General features: G+C 37.4%; 3 protein-coding genes across 4 annotated transcripts; 2 read left to right on the forward strand and 1 right to left on the reverse strand.

Annotated features, from left to right (window-relative positions):
- Positions 1 to 511: 511 nt before the first annotated feature.
- nherf4b (NHERF family PDZ scaffold protein 4b) lies at positions 512 to 9,992 on the forward strand (the record flags this gene model as incomplete). The annotated part of the gene is made up of 10 exons (XM_081364750.1): positions 512 to 525; positions 800 to 864; positions 1,452 to 1,663; positions 1,805 to 1,988; positions 2,078 to 2,214; positions 5,072 to 5,276; positions 5,382 to 5,578; positions 7,551 to 7,763; positions 8,082 to 8,306; positions 9,427 to 9,992. The coding sequence occupies 10 exons, from the start codon at positions 512 to 514 to the stop codon at positions 9,502 to 9,504; spliced, it is 1,530 nt and encodes a 509-aa protein (XP_081220876.1). The 3' UTR covers positions 9,505 to 9,992.
- Positions 9,993 to 10,369: 377 nt separating this feature from the next.
- On the forward strand, positions 10,370 to 17,032 carry atp5l (ATP synthase, H+ transporting, mitochondrial F0 complex, subunit g). The gene is made up of 3 exons (XM_081366483.1): positions 10,370 to 10,507; positions 10,973 to 11,133; positions 16,822 to 17,032. The coding sequence occupies exons 1-3, from the start codon at positions 10,456 to 10,458 to the stop codon at positions 16,918 to 16,920; spliced, it is 312 nt and encodes a 103-aa protein (XP_081222609.1). The 5' UTR covers positions 10,370 to 10,455; the 3' UTR covers positions 16,921 to 17,032.
- ift22 (intraflagellar transport 22 homolog (Chlamydomonas)) lies at positions 15,922 to 19,391 on the reverse strand. Of its 2 annotated transcripts, XM_081366482.1 has the most exons (6): positions 19,143 to 19,292; positions 18,488 to 18,534; positions 18,315 to 18,400; positions 18,123 to 18,212; positions 17,814 to 18,016; positions 17,024 to 17,577 (listed from the first exon to the last, which is right to left on the reverse strand). In XM_081366482.1, the coding sequence occupies exons 2-6, from the start codon at positions 18,524 to 18,526 to the stop codon at positions 17,429 to 17,431; spliced, it is 567 nt and encodes a 188-aa protein (XP_081222608.1). In that variant the 5' UTR covers positions 18,527 to 18,534; positions 19,143 to 19,292; the 3' UTR covers positions 17,024 to 17,428. The 2 variants fall into 2 exon arrangements, with proteins under 2 accessions (XP_081222607.1, XP_081222608.1); XM_081366481.1 differs by having other exon boundaries at positions 15,922 to 17,577; positions 18,488 to 19,391.
- Between the last annotated feature and the right edge of the window lie 215 nt (positions 19,392 to 19,606).

Genomic DNA, 19,606 nt, shown 5'->3' on the forward strand with positions numbered 1-19,606 from the left:
CCATAAGTAATGTGCAGAATGCGGTGACATGATTTACCTTGCCATTCTTGAAATGTGCTGTACTTAATATAAAGCTGTGATTGTCAACAATATAAAATTCTTGGTTGACTGGCAATATATAGCCAGTCAACCATACAATAGTCAACTATTGCCAACAAGGTAAACATCCATTCCAAAGCATATTTAACTAGGTGTTTAATCAAAGCCTATCAACCGAAGGCAAACACTATTTTGATTATTTTTAGCTATAACAAACATCACATGTTCTCACTATGGAATGACCAAGTATAAAGGGAAGTCAGAGCAGATGAGCTGTAACCACATTTTCTGAGTCAAGATCTGTTCATGAAATCCAGAGATTAAATCGTAATTTTTAAAGCAAAATGACTTCTTCTGATTCAACACTTGGAATCTGTGTTTTTTGTCCAGGAATTTGAGGTGTGTTTGACTTTTCATCATTTCAAGTTCTTCAATCTCCCTCATTACTTTAGATGCAGTACTGCGGGATGTCATGGAGCTGACAGAGTAAGTAATGTTTTTTTATGGCTCGTGTCCCTTCAGACACACATGCTGTACAGCTTTTGACTTTGTGCCTTCTGGTTTGATAAGCGCGCACATGGACGGACATGCCTCACTTTATGGCTTTATAAGATCTCTAAGTGTACTAAAATACGGTCAGTGAAGTACCAGGGTATATTGACTTGTTTATGGTTGTGCACTGGATCTCATTGGCTGGTTGTGTATAGAACTTATCAGAGGGCAGAAACTCATTCCTTAATCTGTTCTTATGTTCATTAAGGAAGTTTACCTTCAATCCAAAGGAAGGAATAGACAATCCAGCCATGGAGACTGCAGATGATACAGGTTAATGAGTTCTTGTATTAGATATTATTAGTGCCTTTTTGTGTGTGGATAGACTGGATACTTTGAGATTTAGAAGAATTAAAATTATTTTATTGTGTTATTTCTTTATATATTTATTTTTGTTCATTGTTTTTTACTGACACCACGACAGGTTTCAGATGTCTGTTCTATACCATGGTTTCCAAAACTAGATGGAATGCTAATAATTAATTAAATCATACAAAGAAAAGAAAAAAGAAATTGTAAAATTAAAATAAAACATCTACTAAAAATACTAAGTATTTAATTTGTTTACCAGTATGTCATGTGACCATTAACCAACATCAGATAACTACAAACATTCAACTGTGTTGTTACATTATTGAAATATGGTCTTAAAATCTCATTGCGGTCTTCAAATAAATATTTTAGATCAAAGAGGTTTGGCTACAATAAAAGTTTGGGAATCCCTGCTCTATACCATAATTATATTTAATAAACAAATACAGCACAGAATAATACAAATACAAAACGCTGCTAAAATGTGTTACCATAAGTATACCGTAAAGTGTTCAGATTGTTCATTTAACTCCAGTCTTTGCTGACAGAGCATGTGACAAATCCCACACCACGTGTGTGCGTGCTGAGGAGGGAAGAAGGCGAAACCTTTGGCTTCCGTCTGCGTGTGGAAAGAGGGCGGCAGGGTCATATAATCAGGCAGCTGGATTCATTGGGTGTGGCAGAGCGGAGTGGGCTCAAGGATGGGGACCACCTGCTTGAAGTCAATGAGAAGTTTGTTGACGACGTGGAACACATGGAGGTGAGAAGTCATAATCTTTGTTTTGCAATTATTGTATGTTTTTTACTGTACAAGCTATGAACATATGGTTTTTGTGTCAAGCTTTGTAACAGATTACTTTATATGTTTGTCCCATTTTCTTAGGTGGCCCGTAGGATTCAGGAGAGTGGATCACAGCTCTGCTTCCTGGTGTTAGATGAAAAGGCCTACGACCAGGCTGTTTCTGAGGGCTGTGACCTTAGAGAGTTGGCTAAAGCAAGCCGCGGAGAAGGATGGAGGCCTCCTCGTCTCTGCCACATCAAGAAAGATGCGCCTGGCCTGGGCCTCAACATACTGCCTGTGGAAGGTAAGAACCACAGTATCTCACATTAAAAAATAAAAATAAATTCTGTAATGCTGTTTGTAATGGCGTTTTCTGGTTTATCTGTGGTGTAGGCGAAAAAGGCAAATTTCCAGTAAGCCCAGTGAAAGGAGGTGCCGCAGAGAGGGCAGGAGTGAGGAAAGGTGACCGGCTGATCTGGATGGATGGTGCCATGGCCTGTGAACTCACACACTCTGCCATCAGTAGAATGGTAAGCAAGGACTTTCTTTAGATACACTGTAAAAAATATACTGTTAAATGTATGGTTAAAAAAAACAGCAGCTGTGGTTACCAGATTGTGTGGTTAAAATCACAACATTTATTTCCATGAAGGGGTGCATTCATAAGATCTTGTATTGACAATGCAAGAGTCAAGCACTCTGTAAAGTCTACTCCAGCACATCCCAAAGACGTTCAATGAATTTAAGGTCAGGGCTCAGAGGTGATAATTCATGAGTGAAAATTATTATTCATGCTCCCTCCCAACCATTCTTTCAAAATTTGAGGCTGAGGCCTGGAATATGGCCATGATACATCTTCCTAGATGGTTGTTTAAGAAATTAAAAGTTACATACTAACATATAACATGCTAGAAACAATAATCACTGCAATAATAATCCAATCATAGAGTCTTACGCATTTGTCTATTTAAATCCAAACAGCGACCTTTTTTTGACCGGGCAATCAATATATTACAGGATGGCATATTGGTGCCTATGTTTTAAAACTTATAACCATATTTCATCAAGTGATGTAATGTTAAAAATACCATTATGAAAAATTATATATCTGTAATGTTTTAGTTTCAGTTTCACTCTGTTTGCTCTGTTCCCGTTCTCCTTAGTTTCCTAGTTATTTTCCTTGTTGGTTAATTCGTTTCCATAGTTCCTAATTCCACGCACCTGTTCTGTTTCTCTTTTTCTTTCTTTTTACGTTCTCTGTGTATATAAGCCCTGAGTTTCCCTAGTTCATTTGTCTGTTATCGTCTATTGTTTTTTGGTTGTGTTATATCTGATAATCTTTTGTGTGTTTGGTTTTTGGATTTAATATTAAAAACTTTCCTGTTTATACTCCTGCGTCGTGCGCATTCAATACATCCACGCGTGACAGAATAACGGACTAAAACAATGGACTTACCGGCAGTTCAGCTGCTATGCCTGGAAGTGGAACAGAAGCAGCAGTGCCTCGAGGACCACACCCATAGATTTCTCCATCTGTCGAGCCAAACCCACCTCCCCGATCACTCCTTATGCACTTTTTTTCACTAGTTTGAAGTGAAAGTGAAAGCTTCGCAAAGCTTTGCATCCAGGGTTTTCGTGGAGTGGAGTGGGTACTGGTGAACTAGGGTTCCCTGTACACCATCTTCCCTGCTGAAGAGGCTGTGGGCTTGAGTCTGCCACAATGTACAAGCCAAAGCCTAAAAGGAGGACATAGCCAATCATTGCCCCGGAGCCCAAGCTTTGCAAAACGTCTGACCAGGTGCGTGAGCCGGCTACATCGTCCGTCCCTGTGGGGTTGCTTGTGGAGTTCGAGGGCATGGAGGAAAGCTCCACCCACAGCCAACGTGGATGTGTTGTGCCTGTCCTCTAGGAATTATTTTGAAATGGAAGTGGAAGTTTACCTGGTTCCGCCCAGCCTCCCTCTCCTGCCTCCTCTTCCAAAATCAACTAGTTCCTCAGCTCCGCCTCCGCTGGTTCAATTCAGCCCCTCGATTCCTCCTCTGAAACCACTCCACTGTGTGGATTCGCCTCGATTCTTCAGTTCTCCAGCGTTGCCCAGGCAATTGGATCACCCAGCTCTGCCTCCAGCTGCTGATCCCGTCACTCCACCTCGGTCCATCGCCTGTCAGCTCTTCCTTGGCTTCACCTTCCCTCCTGGCTCCTCCTGGCTCCACCTCAGACACGTCTCGCTGTGGCTCTGCCTCGGCCTCCAGGACCATCGGTGTCGCCCGGTTCAATCTGCTCTCATCAGCACCCAGGGCTCCACATTCATAAGCATTGTCTCCGTCGGTCATCCCCCGGTATCAACACCCAAAAACTCCACCATGGCTCCTCCCTCCATCGACTCCGTCATGGGTTTTCATCCTGGCTGTGCTCTGTGTCCCTGTCTGGCACCTCCTGCTCCTGGCTTCTCCCTGGTTTCTCCCACTGTCATCGCCACCCTGGTCTCTCCCTCCGCTAGTGCCTCTCGGTTCCTGTCTTCCGCCTGCTCCGCGTCCTCCTTCAGAACCCCCACCCTCCCTCCTCAGTTAAACCGTTACGGTGTGAGGAGCGCACTGTAACATGTTATGTTTTAGTTTCATTTTCACTCTGTTTGCTCTGTTTCCATTCTCCTTAGTTCCCTTAATTGGTTTCTTTAATGCCTAATTCCACGCACCATGTTCTGTTTCTCTTTTGATTACATTCTCTGTGTATATAAGCCCTGAGTTCCCAGTTTGTCCGTTATCGTGTGTTATCTCTATTCCAGATAATCTCCTGCGTGTTTTTTTTTTAAATGATTGAAAGACTTTTCTGTTTATACTCCTGTGACGTGCACATTCATTACACTCATGTGTGACATATCAAAATTTGCTTTTTACCTTAAAATGTACTAATGCCACAATAAGAAAACAGACAGTAAAGCAGAGAGCCACATGATGAATTAGAATTCATCGAAAGTGGCCTTTCCATAAAACATAACCAATTCTTGTATACTGTACACAGTGTACAGGGTCAAACAAACAAAGACACTAAAATAATCCAACAAACATTAACTAAATAACAGAAAATGTAACACAAACCCCACAATAAATATTACTGACTGCAAAAATAAGAAGAAACAAAATATTGTTATCATGTGACTATTTTTCGCAGTAAATTATATGGCACTTCACAGTTCCTACTTACATTATTTTACAGTAAAATTATATATAATGCAATGTTAAACCATTTTTTTTAAAAATCCTTTTTTTCTTGCAAACATTTTTACAGTGTACAAAGCTCTTCTGAGCTTCTTTGCTGTGTCAAACTCATGGGCAGCATTTAGACCTTTTGTCACTCACATGTTGGTTATGGTGATGATATTTCCAGGTGAAGAAGTGCAGTGATCACATGACAGTGCTGGTGATTGACAGTGACAGTGAGAAGAGTTATGCCTGTAGGAAAATGCCCATTCTCCCAGCCATGGCTGACGCAGAGAACATGCCGTATCGGCCCCACAGACTGCATTTGGTGTTGGGGCCGGAAGGGTATGGCATCCTGCTCAGGCTGGAGAAGACTGGAGCAGGACGCACTGGTGAGAGGCAAACGCACACTTTGACATGTACTTATTTATCTGCAATCTATTTGTACAGCTACACAAACGGATTGCTGTCTACATATTTATGTTTGGTTTATACAGTCCACATGGTGAGAGAGGTGGATAGTGGCAGCCCTGCTGAACTGGGAGGTGTTAAAGAAGGTGAGATGCTTCTTGAAGTGAATGGAGAATCCACAGACTCACTGAGTCATGATAAAGTTGTCAGCAAAATCAGACAGAGTGGGCAGCAGGTCACCCTCACAACTATGACACCTCAGGGCCATGACTTCTACACTAAGGTGAATATACAAAGTACTAATATGGGTGTGATTCTTTATATGGGCACTTTTGACTTCTTGAAAAAAAAATCAAGTTTCTTCAAATAACATTTATCAAATGTTTAAAAAAGCCACAGGAATAAAGTTCTGATTATGGCCTTGATCAACCAAAGTGATAGTGTGTGGTTCTGTGGATATTTGATATTGTGTGTGGTGGTAATTTGGACCATTTGTGGTGCTTTTTGGAGAAACAAGCCTGGATTTTTAAAAAACGTACTTATTTAGCAATCAACTAACTTTGAACTACAATTTGAAAATAAAAGAAATTCAGAAAGTTTAACCCATTTGGTAATGACATAAAATAAATGAAAATTAAATATATATATATATATATATATATATATATATATATATATATATATATATATATATATATATATATATATATATATATATAACTCAATTAGCTTAATGCTAATTAAAATGTAATGCTTTGTGTGATGATGATGACAGCATAACAATTCTGTTAAAATTAACACAAATAAATATTGAATGAAAGGAAATATTATTTTAAGATATATGAAATGTTGATTTTTTTAAAAGTTCATTTGATTTAAATTAGGGCTGTCAAATTTAGCGCGTTAATAACGCGTTAACGCAAAATCATATTAACGGCACTAATTTTTTTAACGCTCGATTAACGCAGCGCGTATTTAGTTTGACCCGTGACCCAACCCCTATATGGAGAAATGGAGATACACAGTGTTGACAACTTAGCGACATTGCAGACCCCTTTAGCGATTTTTTTCCCTTCAACAAAGCGCCCAAACCTTATTTAGTTTCTGAGAATATACCGGTACCGCCGGTACTGCCCTCTCAGCACGCGCGCGCGCCTCTCTCTCTCTCGCTCTCTCTCTCTATCTCTCTCTCTCTCTCTGCGTCTCACGCGGAGGAGCAGCGCTTTAATTCAGTTAAACACAGATATTATGTTGCTTCTCTAATTTTGCAAATATAGCCGAAATCAGAGCACGGATATTAGCTTATGTGTATTTGATTTCACCAGACGACGGCTCGATTATCAGAATTTTTGTGCAGATTAACGTCTTGGAAGGGAGAGCTGGTTATGTTTATTTGGTCGCGTTTCAGTCACCATTTCAAATTCATTCCGTTGTTTGACAACAGAAACAGTAAAATATACGTTTTATTGAGAATGTATTGATAATTTAGCTTCATCAAAATGGGCACAGAGAGAGACAAACTACAATGTAATAATAAATGCTAAATGTACATTTAGCATTTTCAGAAGAGCTGCCCTGTCATGCAAAAATCTAAACATGTTTGTGTTAGTAAATTGCTCAGTGCAAAGAAGAGAAGTAATGGGAACCTGGTATTTCTTTGTTCTTTCTACATGTGTCTAATAGACATGAACAAGTTCTTTGAAAAACATCTATGACCTTTGAAACATGTCTCGTCTTCATGCTATATTGACTATGGTTTTAATAATAAACATACATTTGCATAAAGCATCTATATTTATCAATGCCCACGTTGATTAGAGTATTACAAACTTGAAAAGTATAAATTTAAGGTATATTTAGAACAAATAAAAAATGTGCGATTAAATGCGATTAATCGCGAGTTAACTCATGACAATCACGCGATTAATTGCGATTAAAAATTTTAATCGATTGACAGCCCTAATTTAAATATTTGAGACTTAAAAATGAAGAAAAGTGAAGAAACACAATAAAAACATTTAAAGGTAACAAATCTACAACTGAACCAAACTGATATTTATTATCTTTCTTTATGTTCACCTAAAACAGAATCACCCATAGGCAGAATGATAAATCAATAATGAATTTGTCAAAAATAATAATAATTAAAAAAATCATTATTATTATTGTAAATCACATTTTTTAAAGATAGATCGTCTTTTTTCTTGCCTGTCTGTCTACTTGTCTGTTAAACTTTATGTATCACTCTTTCTCAGCTGGGCCTCTCTCCCTTACTGTTCTGTGTGGATTTTACATCTGGTAGCCCGGAGAAAAAGGAAATCCCAATGATGCTGAATCCTGCAGTTGAGCCTGAGGTGGATGTGCAGATTGATCCTAATGTTAGATGCTGTATAGTGCAGAGGGGCTCGGCTGGTTTTGGCTTCCATTTGGGTTGCGTCCAACAGAAACCTGGAACTTTCATCAGCCAGGTACAATGAAGCCCATTCACTGACAAATCAGCCTTAGTTTAGACGATACTGACTTCAGATGTTAGAAATGAACCTTTGTTCTGGATCTGTGGGAACTCTTCACAAAAGTATACTCTTGGAAAATCAGCCCTAGTATCACACAACCACAGTATCATGGGAGTCTTCAATTGTTATAAATGATAGAATTACATAAACATTACAGTTTAGAAAAGATCAGTGATGCAATTCAGTTACATGCTCTGACATATACTACAAGTGAAATATATAATTTCAAGTAAATATGACGGTGCATTACTTAAAATTACCAACATTTTTTAGATTGAAGCCGGAGGCCCAGGAGAGGGTTCAGGTCTGCTTCAGGGTGATATGGTGGTGGAGGTGAATGGACAGAATGTGGAGAAAGAGTCTGTGGAGGATGTGATCTTACACGTGAAGAGAGGAGGAGACACTCTTTCTTTACTAGTAGTAGATCAGAAAGGTTATGACTGGCTGAAAAAGAATGGGAAGCCAATCACTGTGAACAAGCTAGCAACAATCTCTGAGGTATGCAATAATGTATTGTTGTGCTTTCTCGTGTTTGGTTTATCAGTGTCGGTGGAGGCGTGAAGAGAAGCACACAGCACACAACAAACAAAATGACTCATGCTAAACATAAACAAGCAGTAAACTAATCCCTGCCTAATGACGTAGCCACATCTGATTAGCCTGGTTAAAACCAGACCATTCTCAGTAGTAACTGAGTTATGGTCTGGCAAAGCTTCATTAATAACTCATTTCCAAAGATGCGTCACCAATGGACGTCACTCAAATGCCTCTGGGCGCAATTGGATAGACCTAAAACCAATCAGAGTGATCGTCATTGTGTAAAGCCATATGCTGCGTCCCATAAAAGTACACTACGTTACACTACGCCATAAAAGTATGTACTCTTTTTGTGAAGAAAAGGTATTTACTTTTGAATGTGTAGCAAAAAAGTAGGCAAGCTTTGGGACATACTACTTCGTCATCTTTATCGGACGGATCTGTCGCGTGCATCCTGTCACGTAAACTGCCCTGTCAATCATCTTGTCACAGTTAAAATCCTCTATTAAATCTAATTTAATTATACCGTTTCGGAGAGAAATGTAGTAGTACGTTCATCTGCCAGTGAGTCTTTCATGGAGACTGTCCTCATGTGTTTGCAATTTGAATATAATAATGCATTTAAAAGTTGATGCGCTTCACCAACGGACGTCGCTCAAATGCCTCTGGGCGCAATTGGATAGACCTAAAACCAATCAGAGTGATCGTCATTGTGTAAAGCCCGCCCCAACGTTTCTGATTGGTGCCGCGATTTCGATGGATAAGAAATTGGCTTGAATGGGCTCTTTGCCAGACTACTTGCAGAGCAAATCTAAATTTGCCGGAAGTTGTCTGGGTTTTCCCAGGCTAACATCTGATTAGCTATTACAAAACGCATTATGAATACATGAAATAACTGTAACTCAATACATATATTGATTAATTGCATGATTGTAACACACACACACACACACACACACACACACACACACACACACACACACACACACACACACACACACACACACACACACACACACACACACAAAAATATCAACTTCGTTAACTTTATTTATCTTTGTTCATGTACCATTTGTTACAGGTGGAGGAAAGTGTTTCGAGTGCTGCTGAACCCCCAACACTGAAGACTGATGACTTGTCTGATGATGACCGGACTTAGTTCATATTGGGATGGCCATAAAACAGTCCTGATAATGTCAATGAGATTAGTACTTTGAGAATGATCTTTAAATAGAGTTTCACTGGTTAGCTAATTTCTTTGAACTATATTTGCACTTCAACAACTCAGTTTTTCTGTATGAAATGCCTAAAACGTGCATGATCCCAATTCTGCATAATCATTCAGAGTGCTGTAAAGGTTAAGATTGGTCTGGAAAACCCAGTATGCACAGCAGGAAGACATTAACATTGTTAATTTCTGTGTTTCTAAGAAGTATTATCTATTATATCAGTATTTTAACATGCGCTCGTTTTGCCAGGTTGTGACTTATGAATCTGCCATTTTTGCATTGTGTCATTTTCATCCTGAATAAATTATCATTTAAATGGGGTCAAATGTATTTTTATTTTTTCCACAAATCAAAATGTTAAATAAATTAAGATTAACAAATGAAAAACAATACATGTAAATAAATGTCTCTATGAATGATTTAGGATTTGTTTTGTTTTTTTGTACTGACCTTGGCTACTGATAAATACAACATTAATAAATAATAAATAAATAATTAATATCACACTATTTCCTTTTACAACATTGATACATGGATGGAAGATATCAAGATAATATACCCGTTTATGTAGTGCATTTCCAGTCGCACTTAGTCGGCCATTTTATGCCGCTCTTATTTATGTAAAAATATTTTAATCCGTGCACGCCTGCACGGTATTAAATTTTTTTGTCAGGTTTAACCAATTTTTATTTTTATAAACAGTATTTTTTTGTTCAACATGTAAGCTATATAGGTATATTTACTTATAGGCATGCTCTAAATTTCCGTCAGGCGTATAATCTTGCATCCTCGATTGAAGGGTCCTTCGCTGGAGGTGACATTCATTGAAGGGCCCCGGTTGTGGAGAGAAGCGGCGAATAAATCTTCAGTTCACAGAAATCATGGCCCAGGCGGTACAGAAACTCGTGGCTAAAGTGCCAACGTTGGTCGGCGGTAAGAAAAATGACCTTTTACTTAAGCTGTAGAAGATTTATTTCTTTGTAATGTTTGTTTCGAGTTGAGTGCTTCTGGTTTCCGCAGCTGTTAGAACAGGCCGCGTTAATGAGCAAATCATGAATTAGATCAATTAAACATAACGTTACTATATACACAACACGTGTGATAATACGCTGATGTTTTGTGCAAGCAGATGACCGATAATTGTGTTGGCAAATGTTAGTGTTCTGTCTTGTCTAAAGCTGTTAATACATTCTTGAAAGCCTAGCTCGTACCTCTACAACAGCGTGTTATGCTGAAGTTGACAGTGGCAGAACAGTCGCCCAATGTCAACGTGTGTCGATACATTCAACTCAAATATTTTTATTGTTCACTTGGCCTTTGCTTTGTGACATTTCTCTTTATGAATCGGAATCTGATTTTTATATTGTGTATGTTTGCGTTGATATTGACATTTTGCAGCTGCTGTGACCTACTCCAAGCCCCGGCTAGCCACATTCTGGTATTACGCCCGTGTGGAGCTGGTTCCTCCCAGCCCTGCCGAGATCCCCAAGGCCATCAGCGGCTTCCAGGATCTCCTCAAGGGCTTCCAGTCAGGACGGCTCGGTCAGACCACAGTCAGGGTTAGTATGGGTGCTTTGAATTCTGGGTTGCACTTCAAGTTCAACATTTCCGTTTTAAATTCAAATTTAAAATATATAATCACATGACAACTGTCCCTCAGCCTGAGCAGATGCGTTTTGAGAAATACATTTAAGTAATTAATTTGTAATTTGGAGTTTTAATTACTTAAATGTATTTTTACTTGTATTTTTCAAAATGCATCTGCTCAGGCTGAGGGACTGTTGTCATGTGATTTATACTTTATGTATTTATCTATTTATTAAAAATTGCAAAAAAAAAAAAAAAAAATCACAGACACCATTAGGAAAGGCTTTGGGATTACATTGCAGCATACATATATTTCACGAAAAGTTGCTCTAAATCTCCTCCTTTGAACATTTTAAGTAAAATATTGAAGCCAATACACTTGTGTGTATAGCCTATCTATCTATCTATCTATCTATCTATCTATCTATCTATCTATCTATCTATCTATACATACATACACACATATTTATGTGTTTGACCTGAGCTGGCAAAATGAGTCGCACATTTTCAAAAATAAGTTAGTTATTTTCACATTGTCTATTAAATAACCTTCAAAATTATGTATGATTTGGAATCAGACAAAAAATGACTTGACTCAGAGGTGGAAAGTAATGAATTACATTTACTCGCGTTACTGTAATTGAGTAGTTTTTTTGTGTATTTCTACTTTTTTAAGTAGTTTTTAAAATCTGTAATTTTACTTTTACTTAAGTATGTTTTGTTTAAAGTATTGTAATTCGCTACATTTTAAAACGTATCCGTTACTGAGTAAAAAAAAAAAATCATTATTAAAAAAAATGAACTAGCCTACAGCACGCGCGCTCGTGCTCAGCATTGATTGATTGAAGGGCGGGAGAACAGACACGCAAAAACCACAAAAAATATGGAGACGGACAACACAGATTCTTTACACACACACGTGAGGCGAACCCCAGGTAAGTATGGGGATACTTTGGATATAGAAAAACGAACGCGTGGTTGTCCTCGAGGCTCGAGCATAGCCTATTCATTTTGCAAAAATTGTGGACGCAAATTGGCTGCAAAAGAAGGAAACACATAGAACGTGTTTATAATTTAAGGTCGAAGGATTTCTGTGATGCAGAGGGAATCCCGGAGTTTCATTATTATCATGAAAATGGAATTTAGCCTACAGTAACGCAGACGTCACGTAAAACACATGAAAGTAAAGCTGTACAATAAATCAAATTGCGACATGGTCTGTAGTCTATATATTAAAGCACAAGAGACTGCTATATAAATGTATAATCTGCGTGTCTGTGTGAATCAGTGCGAATGAGACGAGCCGTTTCGTCTACTACATACTCAAGTACGCGACGCGCTAATAGTGTTTTCAGCAGCTCACAAACAATATGAGAACATGAAAACATGAACATCTCCAGAGCTGCTCTGAGAGAATGACCTTTGAGAAAAACCTTGTCAAATAGCCTACACTCTGAAACAGGACTTCATTACAACCCATCAAAATAAAAGTTTGGTCTAACTGCGAAGAAATGATGACATAACTGTTGTGGGCCTACAATAGAATGTACTTCTCATAATAATATTAACAACAACAATAATAATACAGATTATTTAAACATTATTTAAGGATTTTTGTCCATGGTTTAATTGAGTAAATCTGTTTTGCAGCACTTTGCCAAAAAATAAAAGGATAAAAAAATGTGTTAAACTTTTATTTGATAAACCACCGTTTTGGATAATATATTTGTTTTAAATCATAAAAACAAAAAGGATTTTTCTGAATTAAATACATTTCATAGAAGTCTTGTTCTTGAACATTTTAATAAATTATTAATGATAAAGAAGTTGTTAAATGAGTAGTTCACATTAAAATGAAAATTACCCCATGATTTATCAGCCCTGAAACCATCCTAGGTGCAGGCTATTTAACTTTCTTCTTTGTTCTTTCAGACGAATACAATCGGAGTTATATTAATAAACACTCTGATGATTCTGAGCTTTATAATGGCAGTGGATTGCAACCATCAGTTTAAAGCTCAAAAAAGTACACCATACGCAGTCTACTTACACCTTAAACGCAACTCATGACGTCAGAAGTAGTGCGTCCTGGCGTAGCATAAATATCAGCAGTACGTCGCATTACTCGCATAAGTTGCGCTTTAGATTTAAGTCGAATACATATGTTCGTTTGGCCGGAAACTAGTTATTTTACTTCATAAAGATTTAAATATGAATATCTTTCTTACACAAACTCAACGTTTTGTTTCAGAAGGCCTTTATTAACCCCCCGTTGCCATGTGGAGCACTTTTATGATGGATGGATGGATGCACTTTTATGAGCTTCAAACTGATGGTTGCAATCCACAGCCATTATCAAGCTAGGAAGCGTCAGGGTGTTTATTAATATCAGAGGCTTCCTTCACCTCTGTACAGATAAAACATTATCAAAATGATTCCAGTTCGCATGGATACGCGGAAGCGACAAATTTTTTTTTGTATTATGCAGGTCAGACAAGTAATTTGGTGAGGTCAATTTGTAAAGAAAGACTACTCGCATGCACACATTCAAATGCACATACCTATAGATTAAACACGTAATACGCATGTGAACGCCGTCAGCGTTTTCACAGATTCACATTTTTGAAGTTTAGACAGAGATGATAGCGTTTTTCAAAAATTTTCAAAGCTTGCACCTTGTAACCTATTTCAAGGTTCACATTCTCGAGCTCCAAACACTGTTGTCGTGCAAATGAACGGCCAGAACACATTAAAGTTTTCTGTTTTCTGTTAAAGCGGTGTCGTGTTAGCGGCCCCTAAGTTAATAACTAATGTGCTTTTCGCAACGAATCAATCAAAAATGAATGAATCAAAAACTAACTTTAGCTGGACAATAACTTTATTCTAGAGCGGCTGTAAAGCCAAAACACTCTCTGTTACTGTAATCTCCTATTATCTCTGTAAAGCTGCTTTGAAACAATCTATATTGTTAAAGCGCTGTATAAATGAAGGAGACTTGACTTAATATAATTCTGATTGTATTCGTCTGAAAGAAGAATGTCATATACATGACTTGAGGGTGTGTAAATCATGGGCTGGTTTCATTTTAAAGTTAACTACTCCTTTAATCAAATTCATAATCATTTATTGAAATTAGTTGATTAGACATGTTTTATTGAAATTTTAATAAACAAAACAAATGTTTCCAAAAATACTGTTTTCATCCCATTTACTGTAACTGTCATTTTAACTGATGATAATAATAACCCTAATTTAATAATACAGTTTTTATATTTAATAATTGTTTAATACCATTATATTAGTCGGTTATCATACTGTGAAAATCTCATACCTTTACAACCCTACTCGGGGGACTCCCCAACCCACCCCCGCTGTTAAAAAAGTAACTCAGTTACTTTTACTCTGAGTACATTTTAAATGAGCTACTTTTTACTTTTACTTGAGTAGATTTTTCGACCGGTACTTTTACTTGTACTTAAGTAAAAAAAAATTGTAGTAATAGTACTTTTACTTGAGTAAAATATTTTATTACTCTTTCCACCTCTGACTTGACTACACCTGTTTGATGTCGACAGAGTCAGCAAAGTCAATTTTGCGAGGAATCGACTTAGTTTTCTGAAGGTTCCAAAACAAAATCAGCTTGCAACCATCCCTTAAAATCCGTGGTAACACCAAATCAAACTCCCCCCCCCCCCCCCCCATGATATCACATTTGTTTGATTGACATTAATGAAACAGACAGCCTATATATATTAAGACCTACTGTACTGCACAGATCTAAAATATTGTCACACAGATGTTTTTTCCCAACAGTTTACAAAACGTTCACATAAGACATAACAGATGTTTGTGTAAATACTCGCCAACACGGATATTTTGAAATACTGTAATTCTGTGTATGTGTATATATCGGGATTGTGCGCTGTCTGAGGCGTCTTTTTGCGCGCACATCGGATCTGTTAGTCAGTGCGAGTAAGAGTTTGTATTAGAGGTCGACCGATATGTTTTTTTTCAGGCCGATGCCGATCTTTTGAAATCCAGGTCGGCCGATTAATGCTGCCGATTTATTTTGGCTGATTATGTGCTTGTTTTTAACCTCTATTTGAAAGATAAAATGTAACACAAATAATTAGGCTACTTAAGATTTCTCAACAAAAACATTTATTGAACACTTGACTAATCTGCACTTGTACAAAAGACAAAAAGACCTTGAGATATGTTTAGTATACCTGAATGAATTGAAAATTAATTTGCTACATTTCAGATTAATATATTTGTTTTCCTTAAATTTTTAATAAACAGTAACTTAAACACTTTGCAGTTTGAATGATGTCTTGTATAAACAAAATGGTGTATGTTTTATGTTTACACTGTTCGATCGCATCTGCGCCTCACACACACACACACACACACACAAAGTAAACACTTTGCGACTTTAAACACACGCGACTTTTCTATCGCGCCCGCGCCCCTCTCTCCCTCTCACACACACACACCATATTCCAGCAATATTCGGTCGGGTAAATAACGGTCGTTAAGGCACCAGTGCCTTATTAGCACCGGGTCTGTCTGTAGCTACCCAACCCTAGCAACGACACTAGCAAAGCAAAGCCAGTCCTTTAGTGCGTTGGTCACTTTTTTTATTACTTATTTCTCTGCATTGAGTGACAACCCTCTCAAATATAAGACACACAAAACAGAACAAATAAAAGTCTCAGATTCTCTATCTGTAATGGCAAATTTTTTTTTTTTTTTTTTTTATACAAAAACTTATTGTGACATGATAGCAACCCTTCTGCTGTGCTAATGCAACCTCAACTACGCTATCAATATCCAAAGTAGCCGAATGTCATGTCGCGTATTCATATTTTTTCTCGAAGTTGGCAGTAACATATCAAAAGGTTTTAATTAAATATAAAGGAGTTTTCTCCAAGGAACTTAGCTCGAGCTTAGGCACTGGATGAGGTCTGCTCACTCTGCTGGAGAATGACTCTAGGCGCAGCGTGTGTCGAACACGTGTTCCACAACAACAACAACACTAGACTGCCCACAGATGCGCCCGCCTAATAATCGGCTTGATATACTGGATATTGGCCGATGCCGATTATGTTAAAAAATGCAAAACATCAGCCGATTAATCGTCCGACCGATTAATCGGTCGACCTCTAGTTTGTATTAAAGTTAGGGCTACTCCTCTGTACAAATAAAGATACTTTTAGATGTTTAATTGCTGTTTGGAGCATTGGGATCGCTTAGACGAGGGCTTACTGAATTATTTTTTACGAAAACATCAAAATCGAAATTTTTCACTTGATTTGCCTGTTGCTTTAAATTTATCCCGTGCTCATTCCGGCTCCTTTTGCCAGAATATATAAACAATAATGATGTGTGGCAGTGATGTAAATGGCACGAGCCCTCTATATTTCAATTCCTATCTGCGCTTTCAACTATATAGGACTTTAATATTTACTAATAAATGGAAGCTTGATTTAGTTTTTGTATGAGACTGTGCTTGTTCCTTTATCAAACTGAAGATACATTTCATTGTCACAGAGTAATATTTAGCTGTTCATTTTTATTGTTTGCTAAACCAGATTATGAATAGTTCTATTTAATAGATTATTATGTAATGTTTCTCATCACTTTATTTCCCACCACAGGATGCTCTGAGGAATGGGCTTGTTGCCACAGAAGTTCTGATGTGGTTCTACATCGGGGAGATCATTGGAAAGAGAGGCATTATTGGCTATGATGTATAAATGTGGACTGTCCTGTTTGCTTGTTTTCATTGCTAAGTTGTGTCTGTTCCCTTCTCTATCAGAATTCTTGGAATCCAGGAACTAAATAAATAAATATTATTAAAGAATTGTTTCATGCTTATTTAATTCCAATGGACTTTTAATTACAATTTAGTCAGTGGACCCAAGATAATGGCATAGTGAATTACAATATTGTTGAACTCTAGGATGTTTCCATCACAGTTTAGTACTTGAGTACTTGTCAAAACAACTTGTAGACTAATCCAAGCTCAGCCCTTACAGAATACTCTTCACTACAGAACCACTGTCCTTGTTTCCTCTTGATTTAAATGAGTGAAAATTTAATTGTGGGATGGATCTAGTGTTAACCACTGTGAGAGAATCCATCTCCTAGCCTATGTTAGGTGAGACGGGGCTAATGATTTTTCACAAGAAAAAACATACATGCATGTGTATATATTGTGTGGGATATAGATTTATCTTGGCATATACAAAAAAAAAAAAAAAATCATGTAATAATTGACATCTCTTCACGCTCCTGTTTTTCTGATAGCATCCGCATAACATTTCCCAAGTATTTGTGGAACTCCTGTCGGACATCTTCGGGCTCTTCCTCAAGGTTTGAGTGAATGAGAGGCATCTTGTTTAACTGTGGGGCTACACAGAGGATAAATGGAAACACTTTTTTTTGTTTTTGTAAATGTCATATGCACAACATTTTAAACATCAGCCATTTTTGAAGGGGTGTTCAGAAATGAAATGAGAATTTAAAATGAAAAAGCAAATAACAGCACCATATTAAGATCTGCAGTAACATTAATTATAGCCAGGTCTTCATCAGCCTCAAGATAGCTTATTTATGACAAACTAATACTGTAAAGTGAATAAGTTACCTAATGGTGGATGGGTAGTGTCAGCTCCACTCCCTGGTTTATGATGTGCTATGAGCAGACACTGGGCCTCTAGCAGTCCCTGTGAGGAGATGATTGTAGAGTGCCAGGTCTCAATTTCCTTTAGATGACTAGGCACATCTGGGTTAAATACAATAACTACCCCATTGGAGTCTTTCATTAAAGCTGGCCAACATGATTCAAACCTGTGCACACACAATACTGAATGAATTCACTCAAGAAAGAAAATAAATGTTTGACAACTTCAATCTGGTTCAGGAAAGTGGTCTACATTTGGTCAACTTAACTTACTTGAAATCTCCCGAACAATCCCATAGTTCCACTTCACATGCTGAATTTTTGTTGCCATTAGATAAGCTGTGTGATTCAAACTCAAGTATCCTAAAGACGGGAATTATTTGATGACGTAACAAAAACACAACGTTAGGCCAGACAGTTTAAACATTTAGATTTATTGCAACAATATATTTCAAATCAACCCACCTTACGCCTTGTGTTGGGCTGTAATGGTCAGCTCCAATTTGTTCCGTTGTGTCGGAGAGAAAATTGGCCAATGCTGTTTTTCCACACTGTCAACATGAAATATGAAAAATAGTGATCTACACTAAATAATGAAATATTATGCACCGCATTTTACACACAACCAAATGGTTTACCTCGGTTGGTCCAATGAATAATACTTTCACCTTGACCATCTTGACGTCTTTGATCGAGAGAATAAAAAGAAAGATTTTTGACTAGAGACCTATTTTTCTAACCTAGCTAGCGCGCTAGCTAACAAAGATAACAATTTGACATGAGTACAAAATAAATAAATAAATAAATAAACGAAATTCAAAACGTTAAATCAACGCGTCAAATAAGTGCGATATTGTATTTATCCCAGTAACGTTACATAGGCAGCTGTTTGAAGAGCATGGAGACTTAGCTAGCTCATCATCATAGCTAACATAAACAACTCGTTTCCAAGGCGATTATGCAGAAGGTACGTGTCGCAGATTCGTTAACCTTCATATTCATTGAAAATACATCCTTAATAAAAATAAATAGACGAATTACATACTTAATTGTTCAATTAAAAAGAAAAAGAAAAAAGCCTGGCCAGAAGAAATAAGAATTGATTTTGCCAATTAGTTTTCAGGAAGCATAAATAACTTAAGACAACCCCTGGCAATCAACCTTTTATCGACATTAATACAATATTATACAGGACTTTTGGACATAAATCACCGTTTATTGTATGAAATTACAACATATAAAACGCCCGCATTTAGGAAAAATACTCATTAATATTGGTTTAACGGAATTTACCAAAATTATTCTGAATTTTTCAGATTTCTATGTGAACCAGCTTTCGTTTTTGAAAACCAACATGTGTAACATGTGATCATATTACAGACTTGTATTCCATGTCCTAAACGTGATCCTAAAGAGTGGTTTCCATCATGGTTTCTATCGCCTAAAGTGGCTTGTTAAGTTGTATTTCCTGTTATAGCCACACGAGGACAGCACACATCTGTTATCATCTGCCATGCTGCTTACAAATGAAGCAAACTGTCCAGCAGAGCAGGTTTCTGTCTTCAAAAAAGGTTTCTACAAAAACAACACGTACGCCCAAGTGAAATGAGTTTTAAAAACTAAACCGGGTAAGTTAACACAAAGCTGTTAACATAAACTATGCGTGGTAGGCTATAGCTTTCAGAGGATGTTAGAACCTTAACAGAAGTTTCAAAAAATAGTGAACGTCCCCCAATATATAGGCTATGGCCTATATA

Source organism: Scardinius erythrophthalmus (genome assembly GCF_964197995.2).
Source record: "Scardinius erythrophthalmus genome assembly, chromosome: 5".
Lineage (NCBI taxonomy): Eukaryota > Metazoa > Chordata > Actinopteri > Cypriniformes > Leuciscidae > Scardinius > Scardinius erythrophthalmus.

Bases quoted from the DNA above. Each gene is read 5' to 3' on its own strand.
- atp5l (XM_081366483.1), top strand. From the start codon at position 10,456: ATGGCCCAGGCGGTACAGAAACTCGTGGCTAAAGTGCCAACGTTGGTC. The intron at 10,508-10,972 runs GTAAGAAAAATG...GACATTTTGCAG, and splicing joins AGTGCCAACGTTGGTCGGCG to CTGCTGTGACCTACTCCAAG. The intron at 11,134-16,821 runs GTTAGTATGGGT...TTCCCACCACAG, and splicing joins TCGGTCAGACCACAGTCAGG to GATGCTCTGAGGAATGGGCT.
- ift22 (XM_081366481.1), bottom strand. From the start codon at position 18,526: ATGGTCAAGGTGAAAGTATTATTCATTGGACCAACCGAG. The intron at 18,401-18,487 runs GTAAACCATTTG...TCATGTTGACAG, and splicing joins TATTCATTGGACCAACCGAG to TGTGGAAAAACAGCATTGGC. The intron at 18,213-18,314 runs GTGGGTTGATTT...TCCCGTCTTTAG, and splicing joins AGCCCAACACAAGGCGTAAG to GATACTTGAGTTTGAATCAC.